The following is a 21,028-nucleotide window of genomic DNA, read 5'->3' on the forward strand; positions in this document are numbered from 1 at the left end:
AAACAATTCAATTCAAAATCTTTTGGATAACATACCTCTTCAGATTTGCTAGTTGAAAACAATAACATTTAATTTGATAAAAACTGTGGAGTGAATTAAGTACTTACCATATCCAGCGACCACCAATAAAACTACAAACGCGATTTTCATGTTTCACAAGTTCTGTGAGCAGTCACAAATAATAATCACTGTGACAGAATGTTTCACGATATTAGCTCTGTCCTTTTATGTTTGTCCAGAAATAATGTTTGATTATTATTTATCTGAAAGAGAAGGAAAGAAATATCAAAATTAATAATAGTTAAAAATTTATAATGTGCTCTAACAACATATATGTAAATATACTCTAAATTTATCTACCTATATTTACATATCTCTCTTTTTTAATTTATTACAAATTACTATGTGCACAGTACATATTATAATAATTTGTATGAGTAACGAAAGAACACACGTAACACCAATTTTTTTTGTTTGACATTTTTGCAGACAAAGATGAAATGGTGGCAAAATATTATATTTCCATGGTTATACTGAAATAATACACATAAAAATATCTAATTATTGTCGATGGTATAATGAATATAATTATAGGTGTAGCCAGAATTGTTCATACAGATTTGAGCAAAGGTAATTAAAGCAGAATTTGTCATGAATATGCACAATTATAGTTGTAAATCATATCAATCTCTTCACTATAATATTATCACGTACTCATTTTATTAGCTTTTAAGCGTATTAAAACGTCAAAATGTTTTTCAATAAATTTGAATCAATATTTTAGAACGCATGACACGTAATAATATATAGAACGAATAATTATTGAATGAAAAATAATCAAACATGTACATCTGGCTCAGTTTGTAGTTACGCCTACAAGTATATTACACCAAACACACGGTATGTTGAAAACAAATATCCAATTATATTTCTTTACATGACAGAAAACTCAAGAAGGAAGGAATCGCCTTCTGGAGAGGTATAGGGAATCTTAATGCAGATGCACGTTCTTTTTCCAGTAAGTAGATACTGTTAGCACAGGATTACCACTTATCTTATTTTAGGTTAAATTGAGAATACAGTATAGCCACGATTATTCGCGGGTGTCGCGATGTTTTTAAAGTCTACTGCACTTGCTCTCAATTATTTTTCATAAGTAGTCGCTGCAGACTGACACTTCGCATGCAAATAAGTACTGCATATTCTAAAACATAAAAATAAATAGCACTGACAAAATCAATATTTCCAACGTTGAGCAAAGGTTTCTACTCTACTCTACATATTTTAAAAGTTTTATTATGTTTCTTTTTTGTACAATAAAATAGTTTTTATGTTGAAATATTTTTCCCGTGTTTACACCACATTTTTAGTCTTTATTCTCGGGATATGTGCGATTTTAGCTATCCGCGATGCCCTTGCCACCCAATTTTCCGGATAATCGGGGTCTTACTGTATTTGGATCACTAGTTGAAAGTGAACAGTTTATAATCACTTATGACTTAAAATTAAGCTAATTTGACAGCAGAATCTTTTTATATGTAGTCCCTCTCCGTTGTGTACCGCTTCCTTGACTGCGAATTGTAATGTGCAGTCCACAGACAGCGGAAACAAAATAATGCCTTGACCAATGGCACGGTAAGCGTTATTTCAAGAAGCACGGTAAGCAGGATAAAAGAAGGAAAGCAAAGGTGTACAGTGACAAGGGAAAAAGAGTTATTGCTACTTATTTAACATCATCAAAGCACTTGAACTCTTATTTTAATTGTAAAAGTTTTGTAACGTATAATTTTCTTCGGACATATAGGGCAACCCAATAAAAAGTCTCATATTTTAAAGGTTAATGAAAAAATATTGAAGATAGAATGCTGTTTTTTCATTCGCTCAGCCGCGTTACTGTCAGCCGGTGCCTTGAGCATTCAAAAACGGGAGAAGTATCGTCATTGTGAATAATTTCTCTTTTGGGTAGTTTATTTCATAGTTTTGAAGGAAAAGGAAAGGGAAGGAAAAAGGACATAAAATTAAAACAAGGGATTGGATAACAAAACAAAAAATTGACAAAATGTAAAAGCGAACAAAAAAAAAAAAAAAACAAACAAAAATAAATTATTTAAATTCAACATTTGCTTAACTCTAGTCTCAATTCTACTCTTGTGAGATTTTGTGTGTTTTGTGTTTTATTGAGTTTGTTGCATGTGTGTTGTTTGGTTTGTGTTTTTGTGTGTTTACCTTTTGGCCATTTTCTTCTTTCTTCCTTTCTTCAGAATTTCACTCTGTATGTTTGGCTTCTCTGGTTTCTGCCTGCTTTTTTTTCCTGCGTGTTCTATTTCTCATTTGCATTATTTACACTTGCTTAACTCTAGTCTCAATTCTACTCTTGTGAGATTTTGTGTGTTTTGTGTTTTATTGAGTTTGTTGCATGTGTGTTGTTTGGTTTGTGTTTTTGTGTGTTTACCTTTTGGCCATTTTCTTCTTTCTTCCTTTCTTCAGAATTTCACTCTGTATGTTTGGCTTCTCTGGTTTCTGCCTGCGTTTTTTTCCTGCGTGTTCTATTTCTCATTTGCATTATTTACACTGACCTTTCCCCTATATGTTTTACCTCTTTTCACTATCCTACATAAACACTAAACTACACTCACTACTGACACTAACACTGACTGCTTCTCATGAAATTACTAATCTTCAGCAACTAATACTGACACTTAAAACACACACACTACGCTTATTTTTATCTAAACTTTCACATTTTCCAAAGTTTTAATTTTCTTATGCTTCTATATAAGCGTTTCCTGTTACTTTTGCTTTGATGCTTTAGTGCTCTCAGTAGCGTATCCATGCCAATTTCCACTCTTTTGTGCTGGCTTGAGGTCCAGGGTCTACTCAGAGCACCTAGTGCAGGCCCTAATCCATTTTATCATTTGTCCGGCACGCCCGGGCTGGGCTGTGGTATTAGCTAGAGTTGCGCTATGTTTTGTTTCTGGGACACATTCCTCGCATCACCTCTGCTCATGTACTCACAAAACATTCACTCTTCCACCGGAATTCCTTTCTAAACCGAGAGGCTGGAGGTGTATCACGCATTCTGGTCCTCGGCGAAAGCACGGTAATCGAGTGCTTGGGTTCCGGGAGTCTTCTCTCCGGTCCGATGACTTCCTCACACATTCTTCCACTTCCACTCGTCCTTCTATTCTTCTTCTATAAGCTTTTCGTCTTACTTCGGAGTATTCGTTAGTCAAATTTTCCAATATTCTGCAGTCTTCCTCTACTTCTATTATTTCTTTCAGCGGTTTTTCTCTTATTTCAGTTCTTTGTTCTACAATTTCTTCTAATAATGGGCACCACATGACATGGTGCTCAGGAGTTCCGTCTTCTCCGCATTCATACATTGGCCTGGGTTTTAATTTTATTCGATGGAAGTGTTGTTCATATGGTCCATGAACTGATAGGTAATGAACCAATCCATATGTGGGATTTAAATGATTTATTTTTAGGCTGTCGATGATGCTAGGAAAGATTCTATGTAATTGTTGCGCTCCACTGTATTCCTGCCATTCTTTATCTAATAGTGGCATTATATTGTCATTAATTTCTTTCTCATCTTTTAGATTCCTATTAAAGGTTTCTCTAATTTTCCTTTTATCTTCTTTTCTTAACCTAATAAGTAGCTCTTTGCAATAACACATAGTTCATTGGTTTGATACCTAGAATTATATAGAGTGCTATGCGAAGTAATGATAAAGGCTCCAGACATGCTGATTAATAGGTTTCTTTGTGGTCTATTCATTTGTTTTTGTAGGTCTTATTTCTTAATAGTCTATCAATCTAAACACTGAAAGCATACGGCATGGTAGGGGACAAAATAGTTTCTTGGTATAGTCTTAGTATCTTCAGTGATAGCCTGTTTCTCGCTATAGTGGTCAATTTATTCGCTACATTCGAATTCCCTTCGGCTGTGTCCTGATGTTGTTATAACGACATCATCGGCGAATGCCACTATTTTGTCAACTTCTTATTTTTTGCTTATTTTTACGAAGCATGGTTGTTATTCTATGTCCCATAGTAGGGGTTCTAATATTGATCCTTGCGGGCATCCTTAGAATGTTGTTTATTGAAAAATATAAAGATTATGTTGAAAGCACTTTGTAATTACTGCAGGTCTTTTTTGTAAAATTCTTCTTACACTTTAAATACGAAGCCCAAAACCTCCAGTATTCCGGCTAGGTTTTTTCAACGTTGTTCAGAAATTTCCGAACAACTGCATAATAGTCTTCCGATTAGGAACATTTTCATTACATGAAATAGCAAACTTTAAGCAAAAAACTCTCTGCACTGTAATGACAGAACTGCTGCTCTTGACAAACGTTTCGACTACGTACGCGCTATGAGTTCCTGAGTAAACCATAAAAACGACTGAAAATTACAGGAGTGTATTGGACTTAGATAACGTTGCCCACTCTTCTTGGCTCCCCCCCCCCCGCTAAAGGTCATGAGAAGTGAGGAAATTTAATTCGATATTATTGACAATAATTATATTGTACATTGTTAAGTCATTTCAACATATAACAGAACAGAATAATTCGAATCAGAACAATGTAATTTCAAACTGTTTTCTATACTTATATACTGTTGAATAAACTAATTTTTATCTGGAATACTTTTTCGGTTATTAGCCTTTAAAATGTCGGGGGTTTTATTGGAGCACCCTGTACTTCTCAATAGTTTTGTTATTTTTTCTGTATATCATATGAAAAGGGAACAAATCATATTGTATGTTGTAAAATTTCCTCGTTTGGTAACGTATTCGGTTTCAGGGTGAAATTAGAATAAGAGAATAAGAGTTTTTATACATCTGCTAGTTTGAAAGGTAAGGTCGTATTATTTATTTATTTATATGTGTAATTCCAGTACAGTATTCAAGTCATTTTAGACTGGAAAACGTAATAAGAGTTTAGCAAATAACCTCTGAAACTCTGATGAAAAACGCCTAAAAGAAACTGAAGACAGTGTCTAGCTTGGAAAAGTGTGATGTTAGGCCATAGACCAAATAGGCAAAAATAATTCTACTATTGCAGAAGTTAAGGTCTTGGCCTTGGCGGTTTCAAATTTTGAAATTCTATAAATTTGTACAGCACTCTTGCATCTTTTGTAATAGTAGCAATATGTTCACTGAATGTATGTTTGTTATTAAATATTACAAAATGTATTTCAGAAAGGATCATCTGATTTCAAACAATTGTAGCTATGAATGTTTTTATCCATATTGAACTAACAATGAAACATCGGAAACATGAAATCTTAAATCTCACGCGGTTCCCGGTAGATTATAGTAGCGTTTTACTTCGCCGGTCGCTTCAATGTTTGCCAGGATGGTGACCGCACAGCAGAAACCTCTTTATATTCTACGATTCTCAAAGTCTCAGTCTGGAACAACTGCTCGGAGCAAATTTTGCCGACAATACCATGGTGTTGAAAGCTCCTACCTCTTCAGAGAATTAGGTGATGGTATAAAGAATTCTAAGGTACGAGTTGTTTGTGCAAAGGGAAACCCAGTGGTCGTCCCCGCGTGTCAGAAGGAAATGTGGAGCGTATCCGGCTGAGTTGTATATGGTTTCTTTCTTTAATGATAATACTGTCAAGAGAATCTCACATATCAATGTGCTTGAAAATTGACTTTTCACACTGTTGAACATCGATTCGGAAGACTTCATTTTCCTGCAGAACAGGACATCATATTGGAGGCTAGAAGTTTGAGAATTTTTAAACAATTACATTTCTCAACAATGAATTGGCCATATAGGACCTGATGATCCAGCTTTACATCATTTGGACTCCCTAATCACCAGACAACACTATGTGCAATTTTTCTTGAGGCAGTACATAAAAATCTCTGTTTATATGTTTCCTCTTCGAACTACCCTAGTCGAACTGCGGGAACACATAACAGCAGTTGTGGAAGCAGTAGATCCAGCAAAAAAAATGCAAATGCTTGGGACGAATTTGACTTCCGTATGGACATATACCGTCCATCCCAAGGAGGCTATATGGAGCACCTATGATTTGGAATGTGAAAAGAAAACTTCATAATTAGCTTCGTAATACAAAATTAGGTACTATGAAGTATCTATGTTCTGTACTATCAATACTATTTACATTTTAAATCTAATTATTCTTTTTTAAAACATGTGAGAAACACAGTCACTTGGCGACAACCTAGGTCTGCCACGCTTGAGAATGTCATAGAGGATCCATTCCTCGTTACCATTGAGCAAGTGATTAATGATGAGTGAGTTCAAGTGTCGAGTGAGCAAACACAAATAGGTTGTCACCCGTTGTTCCTTGTTGGTTGCCGACAATGTGTCGGATAACCACTTGCTTAATTTTTATGACTTCCCTATCCCATGCAGATACAGTTTGACTGTTTCAAGAGGAAGATAGAAATTTTCTGCAAGTTCATCATACTTTAGATCACTATCCTCGTTGATGGCTGCTTTCAGGTCTTCGTCATCCAACACATGTGGAACACTCACAGCAAGGTTCATCCGAAAGGTTCACATCTCCCGAGCGGAATTTCTGGAACCAATTCCTGGCGATGCGTTCGTTCACGGTATTCTCCAAAATTTCTGGCATATGTAGCGACTTGATGCAACACCTGACAAGACAACTTTTAAGTCATACAACAAAAACACGCGAACAAACTACTTCGATATCTTCATTTCTCTTCGGCACCGGGCGAGGTATGTCTGCTGTGTGCGCGACGTGCCTGTAATATTGACGATCTATGGCCAGACTAATTCCAGATCGCTTGCAAGTCTGTGAGCACATGATTAATGGGACGTCAAAACGGCAGTAACTTTCTGCTTACCTTGTACTTAGCTTAGAATAATGGAAATGCAGATCGAAGAACTTAACTTGAGTTATTGGTATCAATCTTAAATAGTAGTTCGGTTCCAACAACGGAAATAAAGATCGTAATAGTTATTCTGAGTGTTTTAGGGAAACCAATCTTAAATAATAGTTAGTTTAGAATAATGGAAAGACAGATCTTAGTACTAATTTCGAGTTGTTTGTTGAAGCCAAACTTAAAGAGTAATTCGATTACAACAATAGAAATACAGATCGTAATACTTAATTTAAGTTGGTTGTTGAAATCAATCTTAAATAGTAGTTCGGTTCCTACAATAGAAACAAATATCGCAATACCTATTCTCAGTTGTACATTGAAACCAATTTTAAATAGTACTTCGATTATAAAAACGGAGGTAGAGAACATCATATTTATTCTTGTTTGTTTATTGAAACAGTTCTTAACCTCTGTATTCACAGATGCTTTGGATGTAACGAAACTCAGTGTATCGGAGCCGACTGCTGTCAGCACATTCATGAATCACAACGTTTGCTTTTGTATTCTATAAAAATTCTTTCTATTGTTTCTTTCTTCATCTCCTTTTATATAAATTTCGTTTTTATCGCGTTCCCTGAGACTCTTTCTTTTCTTCTTTTCTTTTTCTTTCTTTCTTTCTTTCTTTTTTTACAGATTTAGTGAAGCCCCACAGTGTTGCCATCGAATATCCATCAATGTCACCAAGTATTGTTCAAGAGCGGAAGTGTGGAAAACTTCTTTCGCTGGATCTATATAAAACTTCTGCACGCTAGGGCGTTGTAGGGAAAAAGACTTGAGGTATGAGAATGTAAAATAAGTTTTGGTTGTGAAAGCAGGAGCGGAGAAAAAAAAAGAAAAAAAAGAAAACCAAAAATTGTTAAAAGTAAAGCGAAAACAAGAAAAGAGGAAAACAGAAACAGATTTCAGAAGACGAGTAAAAATGGCATTTTCTTATGAAAAAACAAAATATTTCTGGTGAAGTAAAGCTCTGGCGCCGAAACTAAATGACCTTGAGTTCAATTTTATCATTTATTCATATACAGACACACACACACACACACACACACACACATATATATATATATATATATATATATATATATATATATATATATATATATATATATATATATAGTATGGCGCTAAATTCGTTGTATAAAAGCAGAGGAGTGATTTCTGGATTTCTGGGAGTAAAATAAACAAAAACCTTCCTATAAATATAGGGCGAAAACCCCATCGTTTACGTGTTATAGGCTGCCGAAAATATGAAAAAATGAATTCTAAAGGTCCATAGCTCCAAAACTATGGGTGGAACCTACTGTAGTCGGGTCAAGACTTCACTTAGGAACTAGTATGTGCTATATCCAAAAATACATGTTTTAGAATCCTAAGTACTTACGCAACATTTTTTATGGAGGTAGTTGGAGAGTACTTTATATCGTAGGCCCGTAGTCAAACTCCCTCTATAAAAATTGTTGTGGAAGACCTCAGCATTCTGAAACACGCCTTTTCGGATAGGGCACATACAGTTCCTAAGTGAAGTCTTGACCCGACCAAGGTAGGGCCCATAGTTTTGGAGCTATGAAACTTTAAAATTATTTTTTTCATGATTTCGGCAGCCTATAACACGTAAACGATGGGGTTTTCACCCTATGTTTTTTGGAACTTTTTTGTTTATTTTACTCTCAGGAATCACTCCTCTGCTTTTGTACACGAAATTAGTGCCATACTATATATATATATATATATATATATATATATATATATATATATAGGGGTTTTCCAGAGAGTAGTAGGACTGATCTTTTTCCCTCCAAAACGTGGTAAAGGACGGCGATGATACTGCGCTGGTTGGTTGGTGGTCAGTCTTAGCTACCAGCGCACCACTTGCCTGTCCTTGAAAGCCTTCAGGTAGTGTACATCGAGTTTAAGCTGAATTCCTTTCAAGGTACCTTGTGATCTCCACAATGAATCGCTCGTTAGAGCAGCGTTATGCGGTGAAATTTTGCATCAAACTGGATAAACCCGCGAGTGAAATCCATGTTATGATCAAGACTATTTATGGGACTGATGCGATGGATCGATCAAGTGTTTTTGAGTGACACAAATCGTTTCTGGAGAGAAGAGCAAGCTGAAGATGAGCAACGGTCATGACACCCTTTAATGGCAAAAAGTGACGAAAACTGAGTGAAAGAACGAAATCTTTTGAACTCTGACCGCAGAGTGAGTGTGCGGATGATATTAGAACAACCAAACTTTCCAAAAACTATTGTGCACGAAATCTTGACCGAAAACTTCGGAATGAGAAAAGTTTGAGCGAAATTTCTGTCATGGATTCCTGACCAAATATGACACAGCTTCACCAGCTTCCCTACAGCCCAGATGTCGCTCCTCCAGACTTCTTTTTCTTCCCCCGACTGAAAAGGATCATGAAAGGACGGAACCATTGATCGGTGCAGGCCATTGAAAAGCCCGTAACGACGGAGCTGAAGAGCATTCCAATTTCTGCTTTCCAGGGAGCCTTAAGTGATTGGCAGGAACGCTGTGTTAAGGCAGATGGGAATATCTTGGAAACTATGGTCTGTGGAACCCGGAAGTTCTATGTTCTCCGTTCACCATTCACTTCTGTCCTTAGAAGGGAAGTTTGGGAGAAAGCGCTCTCCTGCAGAGAAACTAATTATCCTATTTGAAAGACCAATTCATGCTGATTACTACAAGCTAATAAAATTCTTGTACAGTTGAGAACTTTTCCGAGAGATTCAAGTTAAATCCATGATGAGGAAAGCAGAAATATATAACCGAAGTATTCTCTCCCATGGTGAAGCGTGATGGTTTTAACTTGCTACTGCTTGATCACTGGGGCCCATTCACGGACAAATTGCCCATTTCAAGTTGGATGACAGATGGCAAAGACGTAATGGTTGAGACTAAATGCACACGATTTGTACAACCATTTGATATGTTTGAATTCTGACCAATCAAAGATTATGGTAGGAGATTTGTACATAGTATGAAGCATCTTCATCTGGACGTTATGACGTACCGTACAAACGAAACAATCAAATAAAGGTCGTGTCCGTGCTAATGAATCAGTTTCGATGACCTCGATACATTGGATTGTTTCAGTTTGCGTTCCACAAGGCAGGTTACCGAACAACTTATATACGTTTTGAATCAGTTGCCACATTTCCTTGTCAGTTTGGTTATGCGAACTGTCCCTTGACGGATGCAACGTAATTGCACATATAAAGTGTTCATGGGGCAAAGAAGTCTTTTGCCTGTGTCATTTCTTCATAGAAGAGAAGAACAGTGATCAATTTTCATCTCCAATCTATCATTATTGTGAACAGTAAAATGACTAATTTTAACTAACAAACCCATTAGTTATTGCAAAACAGATTTTCTCTGTTACCTACTTTAGATTTCAATTCGTAGGCCAATAGTCGTTGTTAATAATGTTGTACTTAACGCGTTTAAATGATCATATACTAATTTTTCCCCATAAACTTCCAAGTTGAACTCTCGAACAGTTCTCAACCGTACAGGAATTTTATTAGCTTCCTGAAATCGGCATGAATTGGTCTTTCAAACGGCATAATTAGTTTTTCTGCAGGTGACTGGTTTCTCCAGAACTTACCTTGTTAGCTAACTGGATCCAATTTCTACTTTGCATTCCTAGTTCTGCGAGATTCATCTTAGTATTGTTCTCCCATCGACTCCTAGGTCTTTATAATGGTCGTCTTCCGATTGGACTTCCAGTTTAAAAATGAAAGCGTTCCTACTTTCTTCCATTCTGGCTACATGACCTGCCCACCTGAGGTTTCTAGACTTGATGATCTTAACAATATTTGGTAAACGGTATAAATTTTGCAGTTCCTTGCTATAAAGTTTCCTCCAATCCTCATTCCCGTTCCACTTGGATAAGAAAATTCGTGAGCTCCTTCGTGGCTAAGCAGTTAGCGCACGCGCCTTTGGTGTGGAAGACCCGGCTTCGATTCCCGACGGGATCTCATGCGGTTCGGATTCCATGTTAATCTGTAAGTCCTGTGTTATATAGCCTCGCTGCAGAAAGGGACGTTAAACTCAAAATCAACTCAACTCATCAACTCGAATATTCGTCTCGGGATTGTATTCTCAAATAGACTCAGAGTAAGCGACCATGATTCCCAATCATACAGAACAACAAGCATGATTATATACCGGGGGTACATCACTCGACAGAGGAAAGTGTAAAGTTTTTAAACTTATTAGTTCCATTCAATGCTACAACGGTGCTGTGATCCTTTTACGACAAAATTAAATGCCCCAAGAGAATTCGTTCTGTGTATTGTAGTATGTAAAGAATGAATTCATTTTTATCTGTGGGGATATATAAAAGACAGCTTGTATACACTACCTATGCCTAGGATTTGCGAGATTGAATTGTTATAGTAGTGAGTTCAATAACTAGGGACCACTTAAAGTCGTGTGCGGAAAGATATTGACTACCTATCCGACGTTTGTCGCATAACAAATGGTGCTCATGGTGATGGCATAAAACGAAAGTTTAAACTATCCTCTGTCCACTGATGTATCGTGTTATATTGGAGTTGATTGTAATAAAGCATTTTGTTTCTTCTAGACTGGCAGTGTGAATTTTGTATACATTATCACAATATCCTCAATTTTCTTACACTGAATATATATCATAGAAAACAAAAATCCCCTATATATAGGCCTACTAATTACGACCACTCAATGTCAAATCTCTGTGCGTACACTTAAGCTTTTCATTTGTGTATTCTAAACCGAAGTTAAAACATGTAATGTCTGTTTGTAAAGTAATGGGACAGATTTTTTGACCAAATCAGCAGGGTAGAAGGATGAAGTCACCAGACGTGATGGCTGATAAGGAATGTTAGATAAACGATCAATTTCTCGTGAATCGGTTCTGAGCCTTCAGAAGCGCATATCTCTTGTAAATTATACACCTGTTTGAGTATCGCTTAATAGTCAAAATATCAAACGGCGATATACAATAAAATTTTGATTTAAACTTTAAAATTTCGCAAATGATATTGAAACTCAACTGGAAGAATAAAACTTAGGTCTTTGTCTACGACCCGAAAATGAAAGGCAGAGCCCTGAGTTGCACACTATCGAGTCTTTTCTACCGAAGGTGGCTCGGATTAGCGAATTGTAGATGAAATCAACGCAGATTGCGCTTTCTGACTTTAAAGGTATCATCCATAATGACTTTCTATTACTTAGAGATCACTAACTTCTGGATTTTCCACAACGACAAATATGTCGAGCTACGAGTCACTACTATTGATCAAGTTTTTGGCAATACATAGGTATAGCCAGAGCTCCTCCGTGGCTAAGTGGTTTGCATACGCGCCTTTGGCGTAGGAGACCCGCGTTCGATTCCCAGCGGGAGCTCATGTGGTTCGGAATTCACGTTAGTCAGTAGGTCCACGTATCATATAGCCTTGCTGTTGAGAGGGACGTTAAATTCAAAAATCAATCAACCAACATAGGTATGCCCAGCAATCGTAACAATGTTGCCCAAAAATCCTATAGCCTGACCTAGATCGACACTGTTTCTTTTTTAATTTGAATTCTTTGAATCAATATGTAGAGTAAATAAGAAAAATAATAGAAAGATAATCTAAATGTTCTAAGAAAAAGAAAAAAATGAGAAAACAACATTATTTCGAAACTGTTAAGAAAGTGCAACCTTCTTGATGATTTACTTGAAAGCCATCACTATTTCAAGACTTTCACGCAATCTACGACATTTGAATCACTGGCAACGGTATATTAATGCTCAAGAATATTATTAAGAAGAATTTTAATGTATTTTTGTGCATCTTTAAACAAAATAATTTTATGAAAACAGTTCCATTATTTTTCGGATAGACTTTTCAACACGATAAGTTATCATGTTGCTTCATACCACCATGAACTTTGAACAAATAAAATAGCTTCGTTTTCATTTCCAATCTTTGAACTTGCCAATTCTTTTAGTAAGATGCGCTGTTATCAATTTTACATTTTTTTTAGTTACGCCTATAACCTATTGAAGAAAATCACATTTCCGTGTAAACTACATGACAAAAAGTTTTCAGTGGAACTCGTATCGTTATCGTAAATGCGGCGAAACAGCTGAAAAAGATTTCAAAGAAAGGATTCCAGTAATGCTTCTTTCAACGTTACTATTGTATCCGAAGAATTGTGTATCTGCGGATGAGAACTTCTTTGAAGGGAAAATAAACTGCATAAAGCTTACGGAATATATGTCTAGAATTTAAGAAAAGAAGTGGATGGGAAATTGGTTTAAAATATCTTTATGGGCGTAACGTAAGCTATATCTTTTCCTCAAGACAATTTCACTATCATACGTTGACATGAGCTTCTGAGTACATACATAAAGTAACCCATTATTTCGTATGGGACAAATTAATAGTTACGGTAAAATTGTACATATTTAGGTCAACACCTATACTACTTGTTAGCATCAGCTTCTGAGGGGTATCGATCTATACACCGAGAAAAATCTGTTATCCAGACAGTGGAATCCATATGTTTACTACGGAAATCGTACGGAGCATATGTTATCCACAGATATGCTTCATACGTCCTACCCTTTTCTCGTTTAGATGTTACATCATGCCGCTACAGTATATGATGCCGCTACAGTCTGATGTCTATCAGTCTTCCACATATTACATACGTATACGTATGTTACATACGTCAACTGTATGCTACATACGTCCATCTGTATGTGAGTTCCTGACCGCCTACATACAGTTCTTTCTTTCGTACGGAAAATACGTATGGACGGAACACTTATATGGAAAGCATTATGAAAGATATGTTTAAAGTTATATATTTGCTGCAGCATGTTACATACCTAGGTATAGTCATACGTTAAGTCCAAAAACTAGAGGATTCACGTATGTAACCTACATTTTTACGTACACCACAGACGTTGTTTGTCTGTGTAGCTATTTTAAAAGTATTGCTCTGCGAAAATCTCGGAAAATTAACGACTAATATTAACACTTAACTGCTTCTTTCAGACAATGTAAAACTCAGTAGAATGATTTTAAAGATACCAAACCCCTCTAAATCAAATTAAAAAACAAGATATTGCAATAGAAGAACTAAGCCACAATGTGAGCGTACCTCTGAAGGTTTATGTAAAATTAATGTAATTATGTAATAGGATCTGGGAAAGAAGTACGCTCAATGTAAAACGTGACTATACGATATTCTTTTTCTAAGAAAATGTTAAGTTTCTTTACTGTTTGTTATTTATTCTATATATTGATTCATAGAATTCTATTCGTGGCATGTTTTTCGTTTGGAATTCAATGAAGCATCATAATGACTTACGCCATTGATTTGTTTTCTATAGCTTTTTTTTAAGGAATTGTAACTTATACGTAATAACATTCATTCTACCTATTTGTAGAGATTCGTCAATTCTATTCTCTCTTTAAATGTTGTAAATGATATATTCACGTCATATAAAGAGTGTCTATTATTGATAAATGCATGCGAATCCGAGAAATGAATACTAGTATCTTACAATAACGAAAAAGCTTACAGAAAATATAGTTACAGTATGGGTAATTCTTGCAAAGTTCATTCAATTAGAAAAGACACAAATGCAATTATATATATATATATATATATATATATATATATATATATATATATATATATATATATATATATATATATAGTGGCGGATCCAAGGGGAGGGCTATAGGGCCTATAGCTCCCCCTTGACGCTCAGGTATACACTGGATAAAATGGGCTTCAATCCTGCTTTACACTAGATAAAACGGCTTTAAACTAGATGAGAGCTGCTTTGCCTCATGTGAGATGCATCGGAAGAATTCGGTATCATTCGTGCAGCTGCCTTCCGAACGCACACTTGAGAAAAGTAAAACAACAGAAGTGCGCCAACAATGTTGCCAAATTTAGAATAAATTAGTGACGAGAACTAATACACGAACAGTAACAAATATTCTAATTAAACTGTAACAATAATAATAGCAAAAATATAAAACAACAACAACACCACCACCACAAAAAAAAAAAAACGAAACTTAGCGGCAATTCGATAACACTATATCCTGTAGCACGAGAGACCACACTGATAAAATTTCATGGATGGAGGTTGAGACCAGAACACGCCCTCGCGTTCTATTGGATGCTGAAATTGATAAATCTACATCAAGCTTCACGACTCCGTGCGATTACTATAGACGCACTTTTTATAATTGCATTGTTTTAATTGTTGTTGAAAATAATCTATTTTTACACATAAACAATGTGATTCCAAATATTAAAATCTCTTTAATGAACATAAAATGTTATAGAGTGTATGGTATATGTTATGATTACTGTATTGACACAAATATACACCGCAACTTTAAAATTCGAGGATAAATAAGGAAAACAAAATACAATACGGGAATATAAACCACTACCTTGAGATTCGAGCAAGAAGAAGAAAAAATGTCTATTAGATTCAAGGGGAAAATACTGATTTTATTCATTTACAATATATATCATACCTAATGTTTAGAAAACAACGAACATTCTACAATATCTGATTGTGGTGCGAGAAGCTCTGCTATAAGAATAACTGTGAGAGTGAGGCCTCAATATAAGAAATTACGATCTATTTTGTATGTGATATTGCACTCGTATTTGTGAATATTTTTCAATGTTTTATTGTTGTGAAAGCTATTATGTTCATTCTCGTTTCTCTCCAATGCGAAACTCACAGCGCTAAATTTCACTTGCATCTCTTGAATTCGTCTGTTGATGTATAGAGATACTATGCAACAGAGGCAGGGAACCTGCAACTTTCAGTTATAAAGTGTGGCCTTCTGATCTTGTTGCAAAAAATGCCAAATCACATAAGGAATATGAAATATATGAGAAATGTATTCATGAAGTTACATACCAGTATATAAAAATATAGAGGCATATAATATGATTGTCTATATTTTCATATAGGAATAGATCGAGAAGGATTCCTGGTAGAGGGGAGATGAAAGATTCTCAGCTTTCCCCTCACTGGACTTTTGCAGCACTAATGCCTGTACCTCCCTGCATTCGTCTATGTCTATCTGTTCTATTACTGTAACTAATAAGTGTAAAATAACTACAAAAATATGTCTATTCAGAACTATCATATGTGGTCTTTTTGGGAAATGGGCAATGCCAATGTGGCCCTTAAAACAAAAATGGTTCTCCATCCTGTATTACAAAGTTTCCTGTCTTGACCATTTGCTAGAGAGAAGTCATTTTTGTCTTCAGTTTTAGACTGAAAACCGATTGAGTGATACGAATGAAGTCATTGACTGTCTCGGCGTATCATCGATGTGGCAAAATGTATAATGAAAAACTATTGTATCTTCAGATCGATAGTTAATTCAACGCTCCGTTTCTTAGCAACACTACACGCTAACTTGGGGCATCATGCTGGTTAATTCATGGTTAAATGGTGAATATTTGTGAATCGGTGTGGAGAATTTAGGTTCGATTCCTGGTATCAGACATGTGATTTAGAATCCACAAGTTGCAGCAATAACTCAATGGTAGAGGCTCACCTGTGGTGCGTGGAGTCCCTGATTCAATCCGAGATCGAGCAAGTGAATTTTGGGGTGAACAAATATATATATATGCAATTGGGTTTTCAAGGTTCTCCCGTTTTCTCTCGCTTTATTCTACCATTTCATTCGTTATCATTACCACCGTCTCTCTTAGTGTCGAAGCATAATCATGAGGCGTTCAATTAGAAATTTTATTTTGTTTCATTTGATTGCCATTTTTTGTTTTTGTTTTTACCTAGAATTATTTTTGTTGGTTAGTAATCAGATTCTGAAGAGTTATGCGTCTAAAACTTTGAACTTATACAAAAAACCTTCTACAGTTTTAGAGTGCAAAGTATCATTACATTATTTACTAAAGTGTCTCGAATACAACCAAAAGTAGTTTTACACTAGAAGGATCACAATTGAAAATAGAAAGAGGCTGGAAAGGAAGTCGACAAAGTCAGCATTCAGACAGCAATTATTGAAAAGAACTTTGGACCTACGGTTATGAGCAGAAAACTAATTCACCATTTATGACTAGATCCCGGAATTAATGGGGAAAATAAAAAGCCTATAATGACTCCTGGCTGGCAAAATTTTAAAAAAAGAAACAAAAATGTCAGGAAAATAGCAAACAACAAGGCATTTAAAAATAGGTACTAAAATGTTTAGAAAGTATTATACGTATAATAGCCTATAATTGGTTTGACAGTCAAATAAAAAATATGGATCCTAGAACGTGAAATACTTCATTTTGAGTTAGTATTTACAACTGATAATTTTGGAAAGATGTAAATTGCGTAACCCATAAGTAATGGTGTTTAACGGTCCATTCATCCTTGCTAAGCATTAAGAATGAAAGAAAATCATAGGCGCAAAAATATTATTAAACATTATTCACATCCAGTTCCATTAGCAATTTGGAAAACATTCGAATCATAAGAAATACTTAAATGAAGTTGTTTTACTCCATAATTTACAATTTAATTTCAATTAAGAAAGTTGTTTCATATTTTTGTTCCCTGAAATTATCAATAACTTCTTAAGATTTTCAAACGAAAGACTTGTTTCTCCTGTCAGAAAGAATTCTTTTTAGATATGAAATTAATCTTTACATTTCTATAGACGTCACTGAAATATACTGGAAACAAATAATTTTGAAAGGATTCACGTCATTGCCAACAAAAACATCAGCATCATCTTCCAAGACACTAGCAGTGTTCTTCAATTTCTCCAAATCTGGATTAGCACTTACAATTGGATCACACTCGACGAATGTGCGCGCCCTGGTCACCAGACACAACACTCACATCGTTAAGAGCATCACTGAAAGTTTGTTCTTTCTTTACAACTTTAGTAATAATGTCTGGTAACTTTGCAAAATGTGTTGCAATGAAAGCTAACTCAATTTTGAAGGAATTATTCTTAAGCTAACTTTGAACAAACATTAATTGAAGACGCACCATCGCCGTCAAAAATATCAATACTTGTTTTTGATGGATTCGAAGTTCTTACGAGGGAAGGACATGATGTCACTCAGAGATAATTGCATCAAATTTGGTGTAGGAATAGGTAAAGGGAATAAAAAAGAACGTGCGGAAGCATTCATTTCACAGGTGTTCGGAATCAGAAATAATGGCCTCTACAGTTCTGGAGTTATATGGCCCATCAATCAGATATTGATAGGACGGAGAAATACTTCTTCAGAGCTGTAGGAGCCATTATTTCTTATTCCGAACGCCTGTGAAACGAATGCTTCCAAACGTTCTTTCCTATTCCCATTACCTACTCCTACACCAAAGTTGGTGCAATTATCTATGAGTGACATCACTCTCTTCCCTCGTTAGGATAATAGAGAACAGCAGTAATTCGTGTAATCTTCATTGATCTTTCTCACATTTGACACATTTGTTACGGATCTCTCATCCAGATCAATGTTGGAAGAATGAGAAAGTACTTCCTTGCAACTTTATGTAGTGTGTCCAGAAAACAAATTGCATGTATCATACTTGGAAACAGAATGTTAAGAACTTTTGCTGTGCTTTTCATATATTCAGCTCCGCCTGTAACAAAACGAAGAACTTTATCACGTTTCAAGCATTCTTCTCAGAGCATTGTCAGCTATTTTATATAAAAACTGTGCAATTGCCTACCATTTACTTATTCTATCTTAGAATTGATGCCATCAAATATATTGCGTACCTTTCCCCCTTCCAAAGTACCAATTACAAAATTAGCAATGGATCGGTCTAGAATATCGAATATTTCATTAATTGGAATCTATATATTTTTGACACCAACATTTTTTCGGATATCGTCAATAGTTCTGTTGTACGCGCTATCAATGTAGGTCTTTCTAAAAATATGACTTGATTTTTTTTGTTTTGTGTATTTGTTGAGAAAGTTTCTAAATGAAACATGTTCTAACTTCCATAAAGGAATGTCTACATTAATTACTTAATACAGATTATTCTCAAAACTGCCAGTAGGTGAAGCGGGATTCACATATGCTCCAAACGCGTTCTGAACCATTTTACCAGCTGATTTGCGTGTCCTTGCAGATTTCTGTTTTGCACTGCTTATATGGTGTGTGACAAAATAATGTTTCTCAGCAGAAACCACAGATTCAGGTAACTTGTAAAACCAGTACAGAACCATACAAATTTTTCCATCTTCTCTTAGAAATACCTACTTTCGGCATATTGAAACACTGATACGTAGCAGCGATTCACAATAACTGCTCCTCATACTTGGTTATTTCCTCATAATAAGCATCTTCGTTTATCTTTGGCATTTAAAATTCCAAGAATTGAAGATTCACTAGTATCTCTCCCTAAACTTTCCATATTCAAACGGCAATATACTGCAGTTATTACCAAACACTATGACTGCTTTGCTAGACAAGAGTGGTCCAAATGTTTGGTATGCTATCATTCATGGTGGATAAAGAGCAGGGGAAGAGGAATTTAAAATGGTAACAAATTGCTTCTGAATTGTGATATAGCACTCTTCCTGGGAATACCATGAAACTTGCAACATATTTCGTTTATGACATTTGGCCATTAGTTCCGAAATTTACTTTGACGCTATGGAATAAGCAAAACGGTATAAGTTGTAAATATGATCTTGTTTCAGTAAATATTCTCCAATGAGTATTGTATACATGATTTTTGAGTTGATTGGTTAGGCAATATCACATTTATTTTCTATTTCGAGAACAGTAAATATGTTTTATTCATGTTGATGAAGCGATCGAAATGAAGACAATGCCTTTCACTGCAAGATATCAGCGAGTTAACCAAAACCTTACGTTACCTTGATAGTCGACTTGGTGAAAGCCAATTCTGGTAATTTAATTTTAACCTCATTTCGTGCTTTTGTGACTTAAATTATTCAGAGCAGTTGAATCATAAATATTTTATCCCATCAAAAGAGAAAACATTGGTTCCTCCTTTTACTTTTAAGTGACAATAGGAAAAAAGAAAGTATGGTAATTCTGAAGAGATTTCAACGGATTTGCACGTTTCATTGCATCTACAAGCCGAAAAATTGATCTTTGGATGTCTGTCCGTTTTTCGTCCCGATGTGTATACATTCATATAGAAGCCATTCAACATAGACATATCAACTTTTAAACTCGTGACTTTTATAAGATTCTCGACGAGAGATTTTTGAATATTCTTATACCACAATATAAGGATAGTTTACTACAGAGTGATTTTTTTAAAATGTGATTTTCTCGAGAACAGCTCTAAGGACTTTGTTGTGTTTATACTTCATAAACTAATATTTCAATAAATATGTTATAAAGTATGTACTACCAATTCTCACTAATATAATATATATATATATATATATATATATATATATATATATATATATATACAGATGGTGATCAGAAAAATGGAAACAATTGTAGTTGGCAACACGTCAGATGTATGGGTTGGCAGTGGTGTCGTGGCGCCCGCAGCGCCGGACCGCTGGTGGTTGTGTGTTAGGTCGGTCTCCATACAACGTCAGGCGCAGTGGAACAGCAGTGTCCAGTGGCTGCAGCAGACGGAGGTAGTGTAAAATGGGAGACCTCTTAGATTTTCAAAGAGGGCAAATTGTTGGTGCGCGGTTATGTGGAGTGAGTGTGACGGCAGTGGCTACTGTGTTAGGTGTGTCGCGTGGGACAGTGTCGAAGGTGATGACGGCCTACACAACACACGGGAAAACCACATCGGGGAAGCTCTACAGTGGGCGGAAGAAAATCATGAGTGACAGGTCACGCCGAGTATTAAAGCGCATTGTCACGCAGAACCGTCGTGCCACTGCAGAGCAAGTGACAGAAGAACTACACCAGCACCTCCCTCACCCTGTTTCGACAATCACAGTCCGCCGCGAATTACATGACATGAACTTACGTGGTCCTGTTGCACGGGCCAAACCGCTCATCAGGCACCATAACTCTTTCGCACGCCGCAAATGGTGCCGCGACCATGTAACTTGGACCATTGAGGACTGGAAACATGTAATATGGTCGGATGAGTCACCCTTCACCCTATTC

General features: G+C 35.8%; 1 protein-coding gene across 1 annotated transcript in view; it reads right to left on the reverse strand.

Moving 5' to 3' along the window:
• The window catches only part of LOC145690710 (cell adhesion molecule Dscam1-like), a 934,280-nt gene that overhangs the window by 905,328 nt on the left and 7,924 nt on the right, over positions 1 to 21,028 (reverse strand). Inside the window, exon 2 of the mRNA XM_081765878.1 lies at positions 108 to 263. Within this exon, the coding sequence (XP_081622004.1) occupies positions 108 to 150 (43 nt within the window). The 5' untranslated portion in view covers positions 151 to 263. The remainder of the gene's footprint in view (positions 1 to 107; positions 264 to 21,028) is intronic.

Source organism: Thermobia domestica, chromosome 7 (genome assembly GCF_964235325.1).
Source record: "Thermobia domestica chromosome 7, izTheDome1.hap1.1, whole genome shotgun sequence".
In the NCBI taxonomy this organism is placed as follows: Eukaryota; Metazoa; Arthropoda; class Insecta; order Zygentoma; family Lepismatidae; genus Thermobia; species Thermobia domestica.